This window comes from Azolla caroliniana, unplaced genomic scaffold, assembly GCF_043228905.1.
Source record: "Azolla caroliniana isolate FFs.n. ecotype wild unplaced genomic scaffold, voAzoCaro1.0.p SCAF_6, whole genome shotgun sequence".
In the NCBI taxonomy this organism is placed as follows: domain Eukaryota; kingdom Viridiplantae; phylum Streptophyta; class Polypodiopsida; order Salviniales; family Salviniaceae; genus Azolla; species Azolla caroliniana.
In genome coordinates, this window is record NW_028230441.1 from 20,893,602 (window position 1) to 20,900,194 (window position 6,593).

The 6,593-nt window shown below is 39.5% G+C and overlaps 1 protein-coding gene across 4 annotated transcripts; it reads left to right on the forward strand.

Annotated features, from left to right (window-relative positions):
• The first annotated feature begins 2,741 nt into the window (after positions 1 to 2,741).
• LOC147863308 (uncharacterized) lies at positions 2,742 to 5,610 on the forward strand. 4 transcript variants are annotated; one of them, XM_087321433.1, is made up of 8 exons: positions 2,742 to 2,893; positions 3,318 to 3,425; positions 3,904 to 3,976; positions 4,150 to 4,220; positions 4,296 to 4,381; positions 4,458 to 4,501; positions 5,202 to 5,312; positions 5,384 to 5,610. In XM_087321433.1, exons 4-8 carry the CDS (start codon positions 4,150 to 4,152, stop codon positions 5,495 to 5,497), a joined length of 426 nt encoding a protein of 141 aa, XP_087177559.1. In that variant the 5' UTR covers positions 2,742 to 2,893; positions 3,318 to 3,425; positions 3,904 to 3,976; the 3' UTR covers positions 5,498 to 5,610. The 4 variants fall into 4 exon arrangements, with proteins under 4 accessions (XP_087177559.1, XP_087177557.1, XP_087177560.1 ...); XM_087321431.1 differs by lacking the exon at positions 3,904 to 3,976; XM_087321434.1 differs by lacking the exon at positions 3,904 to 3,976 and having other exon boundaries at positions 5,391 to 5,503.
• The last annotated feature ends 983 nt before the right edge of the window (positions 5,611 to 6,593 follow it).

Sequence of the window (6,593 nt, forward strand, 5' to 3'; positions counted from 1 at the left end):
TTAGCTATACGTTCTTTATGATACCAAAGGAGGTCCATAACATGGCAAATAGGTTAAAAACCAGGAGTGCCATTTTAGAGTTTGATTGGTCTTTGATGATGCAAGATGCCTATGCACTCCGAGATCTTGGGAAAGTGGCTCATGTTCAACCTTACATGCCTGATGAACCAAGATTTCTCACCAAACAACCATTTATTTTGATACTTCAAGATCAATGGATGTTGGAAATGTGTGAGCGGTTGACCCTAAACAACTCTTGGGCAATCGACTCAACATTTAAAACAAACCAATTCGGGCTACCATTTATGTAGTTGTTGCCCCCAACGCCATGGGATTTGGGATGCCCTTATGGTACATGCTTTGTAGTTCTGATAAGGGATCGAACCATGAGCAAGTCACATTAAAAACTTGCTTGAGAATCATATTCGCAAGGATGCCCATGGTGAGGCCAAATGTGATCGTGATTGATAAATGTCGGACATCATATAATGCCATAACTAATGTGGTTGCAACAGACCATCAATCTTGGATTGTTGTAAATGGGCAACATTCGTAAACACATTGTTGACTTTTGCTGTGTTAGTTTCACGCCAAAAAATCATGGGTGGACAACTTGTTGCCAAAAGTAAGTTTAACTTAGAGAAGCCATCTTTATCAGCAAATGTGCCAACTGATGCAATGCATTACTGAATCCGCATTCAATGTGATATGTGAGGAGTTAAAGGTAGAATATGCAGATAAGACCGGTGTTTGGCAATATATAGAGGGAGGATGGTTTGGTTTGACATATGTGTGGAGGAAACTCTGGCCCAAGTTTGGTAGAATGTTCAATTAAGGACATGTTGACATTACCAATATTGTGGAAAGACATTGGTAGTTTATCAAGTATATTGCTTTGAGAGGAAGAATAAACAGATCAATTACCGGCCTTGTGCATGTCTTAATCGGGGACAGTGAAACTGGAACTTGCATCAGAGGAACGGTCGTAGAGTGGTACAAGCAACAACAAGAAATATGTGAGGGTGGTCGATTTGCACCCCATACAAATTGTAGGGATCAAAGGTCCAAACTTAAAGAGGCCGAGAGAATATTGGAAAGGTATGTCGACGATACTTCCACAATGCATATTGTGGATGCGGCCCAATATTGGTTTAGAATCTTGAGCATGATGACTCCCACTCTATGGTATAATGTCTCACTCCAATGCTCATATTGTGATTGTCAAGACCTTGCAAGTAAATGTAAGCATTTACTTGGTACCGAATGATTATTAAGAGGCACATGCCACATTTATGTGGCTTGTTGCCTTTTATACATCACGCCACCCAAATACAAATGGACCACAATACAAAAATAGAAGTGGAGACAAAGGTAGAACGAGTCGGGGAGACAAACCCCACAACATTAGAGATGGAATCATTGAAGTCCAAAATACAAACGTCTGAGGAAGCACTTCAATGGCTCAAGCAAGGGTTAGGAGCCTTCGACCGTGCAACTATTTTGGAATGTATACAACATTGGAAGATATGACTGAGAAGGTGTATCACATTGGTGCACCAAAATCACACAGTGAAGAAGATGGCAAATCAATAAGTCGCAACCAACAAATAGGTGGCAAAAGAAGTGCAACAATAGACATCTCGCAAGAACTTATTGGCAGCTCCCCAACACTTCCAATTCCCACACCAGAAAACTAGAAAGAGGTGCAAGTCGGGCTAGGAGGCGATTGCCAATATATGACCATGAGAAGGTTCGGTGTTTGCGTTGCGATGGCTTGACCTTGACTTTAAGGGACTCGATTGTTACATGTTGTAAAAATTGTGGTTGCATTTTGCCATCATCCCGACGTGAACCATAATCTTAATATGTAACATGTATTCATATTTCATTTTAGGGTTTTTGGCTTGGATTATTCCCATTGTCGACATTTGACGTTTTAATCTTTTATGTAAGACTTGCTATTTGAAACTTTAGGTTGATTTGTTATTTAGAGCTTGGAGATATAAGTTTGTGTGATTTTTAAGTTTTAAGTTTTAGGTTTTCAGCAATTGGAAGTTTAGGTTTTTTTTGAGTAATTTTATGCATCATTTTCATGGCAAATATTTGTTATACACTGAACAGTTTTTTGGAGTTTTTGATGTTGTTTCTAAGTCGGGCTCCTAGTGACAAAGGCAATCAGACAACAAGGCTCCTTTTGACAGAGTCGGGCTCCTGGTGACAGAGGCTCTCAAACAACGGGGGGGCTCCTTTTGACAAAGTTGGGCTCCTAGTCACAGAGACTGTTAGACAACGGGGTTCCTTGTGATAGAGTCAAGTTCCTAGTGACAGAGGCTGTTAGAGAGTCGGGCTCTTGGTGATAAACGTTGTCAGCTTTTTTTCCACATCGGACAGTGGAGATTGCACGCACCATCAGTTGTGCGACCTGCACCGTCCGCACCCGCGATTCCCTCACTTGCCCTCTTTAATTTTTTGGTAGTAGTTAGACACGAGCATGTATGATACATACACACAATACATACACACAATACATACATACATACAATACATACATGCATACATACATACATACAATACATACATACAATACATACATACATACATACATACATACATACATACATACAATACATACATACATACATACAATACATACATACATACATACATACATACATACATACATACATACATACAATACATACATACATACATACATACACACATCGACGTGTCTATTATGACACAAATCATAAAGAGGCCTGGTGAGGGAATCGCGGCCACAGACGGTGCAGGTCGCTCAGAGAAGGCGCGTGTGATCTGCACCGTCCGATTTGGATGAGGAAGAAGGCGCCAAAAAAAAAGCTGCGCAGGCGGTCGCCCAACCCTGTCAGAGGTCTCCCAACTGTTTTTTTTTTTAATTTTTGGTTGATTTGGTCACCCAACCAACTCAAAAAAAAAAGCAGGTCACCCAACTGTTTATTTTTAAATAGGTTGGGTGACCTGTTTAACCAGGTTGGGAGACTCCTTTAGAGTTTATATTGAGTTGGTCACCCAACCAACTCAATAAAAGAAGCAGGTCACCCAACTGTTGATTTTTAAAACAGTTGGGCGACCTGTTTATCCAGGTTGGGAGACTCCTTTAGAGTTTATATTGAGTTGGTCACCCAACCAACTCAATAAAAGAAGCAGGTCACCCAACTGTTGATTTTTAAAACAGTTGGGAGACCTGTTTATCCAGGTTGGGAGACTCCTTTAGGGATGTCTATAAAAGCCCTAAACCTGTCATAATCTGTCATTTTTTCAAACGAGATTGACAGGTTGGGTTTGCCGGGAAAGAGGTGGGAGCTCCTCCATCACAAATCGTCTGTGGCTGCACAAATCGATCTCCTCCATCACAAATCGATCTCCTCCATCACTATTCCCAGGTATGCTCCTTGTTATTATATCTTCCACAATGTTATATTCATCACTTCTTAATAATAATGAAAACAAGCAAGATTGTATGGACCATATTGATGCATAGACATGTTTAAGCTTTAGGGTTTAGAGTCACTATAGACAAGAAGATTGTATGGACCATATTGATGCATAGACATGTTTAAGCTTTAGGGTTTAGAGTCACTATAGACAAGAAGATTGTATGGAAAATGTTGATGCATAGACATGTTTAAGCTTTAGGGTTTAGAGTCACTATAGACAAGAAGATTGTATGGACCATATTGATGCATAGACATGTTTAAGCTTTAGGGTTTAGAGTCACTATAGACAAGAAGATTGTATGGAAAATGTTGATGCATAGACATGTTTAAGCTTTAGGGTTTAGAGTCACTATAGACAAGAAGATAAGCGAACCATAAGTGAAGTATAATAGGATCTAATAGGCAAGGCTTTGTTGATTTCCAGCCACTCTAATCCCAGCCAGTATCTTGAAGGCATAATCTAGAAGAGGATGTAACCACTCTTATCCACACTATAGGTGAGGCCTATCAAACTTATTATGATCTTGCGTTCACTAGATTTGCTTGCTTAAACTTGATTTAATCATCTATATTTTGATTGTTGGTTTTAATGATTTGCTTGCTTAAACTTGATATTTTGTGTGTTTGAGTACTAAAATCAAAAAATGTTTGATTACTTGAATGGTGGTAGATGACTTCCAACTCCAAGTACAAAGATTGGTGGGATTTCGATAACAGTGATATATATCCAACTCAAGAGAGGTATGTCACGAACCAATCTCCCCCAAGAATGGTTTAGGGTTTGATGCATGTATGTTGACTCGTGATTTGTTAAAGGGTCTTCGTTAGAAGACATTGGCGAAGTCGAGGAGCCGACATGTGTACGAGTGGGGACAAAATGGACCAAGATGCTCCTCCAAATGGTATGTGGATTTGGTGTCGTTGCAATATCTCAATCTTTATGCCAATCTTTATGTCAATCTTAAATATGTAACACAGGTGCAGAAGGAACAGTTGCTCCTCGTCCCGACTTGTTGTATAAGGTTGGAAGAGATGCAAATGGGAACAAGGCTCGTGCATGTATCTACACTGAGTTTTGCCGCCTCTCGCCAAGGTGGTATCGGAAAAAAAGTGACATGGAGTCACATTTACGCAGAGAACATGCAATAGACGTAGTCCTACCACGAGGGATGCGTATAGAGGAGGAGGAGGGTATTCCGGGGGCATGCTTTAACAGTTATGAGCGTCAAAGATCACTCAAAAGATTCATCAACACGGAAATCAAGTACTACAGAAATCGACAAAAATATATCCGAAAGTTGAAGGTTAGGGCTGTTTCGAAATACAACTCTATTCCTGCTGAACTCCGTCTTGACACACAGGCAAAGTTCGTGGCACGATTTATGGACAAAGAGATGACTATATACGACTCCAATAAGGATGAGCGTTTGGAGATGTTGACGAAGAAGATAGCAGCTACACCAGTAGGCAATGAAGGAGCAAGACATCCTTAAGAAAGTTGCGCAATGTGAGATTACGTTCATTCCGATCGTGCTTGATGGGCATTGGAACTTGTGGTTCACCATGCGACAACAAGCTTCTAAGCTAACTAGCAAAGTAGTCTTCTGCGATCCATTGAACAGACCAGCAACAGACAACATGCGGAGAATGGCAGAGTTGGCGATTCGGACAATTTCATCTGAACCGTCAGACCACACCATTGTGCCCAATGGTCGACATCAGGTACTGCACATCCCAACACAGCCAAATTGTTGGGATTGTGGCTTTTATGTGATGAAGACTATCCAAATGTTGGTGAGGGAGTTCTTACAAGGATGGATATCTTCGACTTTTGTAAGTGTAATTGCAAATCCTTGTTCATGTGGATTGTGTATAGATGTGTTCTTATACATATTTGGTTACAGGGCACAGAGATGTGGTTCACCAAACGCGAAGTGGATTCACTTCGGATTCATGTGGACGAGTGGGCACGATCGGTATTAGGATTTGCACCTGCGACCGGTGGCTCCATATTGTAAATTTTGGGAATGTTGTTTTCAGCACAGATTTGGCTATAGAGCTGATGTTGTAACTATATTTTGGAATCCCCAAAAATTTTGTATAGTGAGAATCGACTCATTGTATATCGCGATTACTTATTAATGGAAATATTGTTTACAACAATTATTTATCTCAATCTGAATGTATTTATCTCAATCTGAATATTGTGGATGATCTGAATGTATGGTTTTAAAATTAATTATCTTTTGTTTTGGTCACCCAACCACGTTGCCCAAACCTTTTAAAATTAATTATCTTTTGTTTTGGTCACCCAACCAGGTCGCCCAACCTGTTATGTAAACGGCCAGAAAAACGATCATCTTAACATGTAAATTAATCACATTCTCTGTCACTTTAAACCATTCTCTGTCATTTTAATCATAGCTCATTGCATCTCCAATATCTGTCTTATAATCACATTCTGCGTCTTAATCACATTCTTATTTTGCACAATCTCTAAAAGCTAATCAGGATTAGTTATATTCTTAATCAGTTATAATCAGATTAGTTAGATTCTTAATAAGATTAGTTAGATTCTTAATCAGATTAGGGGGATTCTTAATCAGATTAGTTAGATTCTTAATCAGTTATAATCAGATTTTGTAGATTCTTAATAAGATTAGTTAGATACTTAATCATATTAGGGGGATTCTTAATCAGTTATAATCAGATTAGTTAGATTCTTATAACCAGATTAGTTAGATTCTTAATCAGATTAGTTAGATTCATTCGAGATGAATCCCAACGAAATAGATTTAATCACGTCCTTGTATGATTCTGAGGATGGTTATGCATCACCATACTCCGCAACCATCGACGATGACTTGGATTCGTCTACATCCGAAGACTATGAGTCGGCTTCATCCGAAGAAGAGGCGGAGGAGGTTGATCCCTTCATGTATTGTTCGGCGAGGTATATTGCGTTCACTAGAGGTATGTACGATTTAATGCTTAAAGATTTATTAGGTCAAGTTAAGGTAACATTTGAAATATTAAGCACACTCGCAAGGGGGGCACCTCTTAATTTACATGCATGGAGGCGCATGAAGAGTCGTCTCACGCTTATGAATGAGA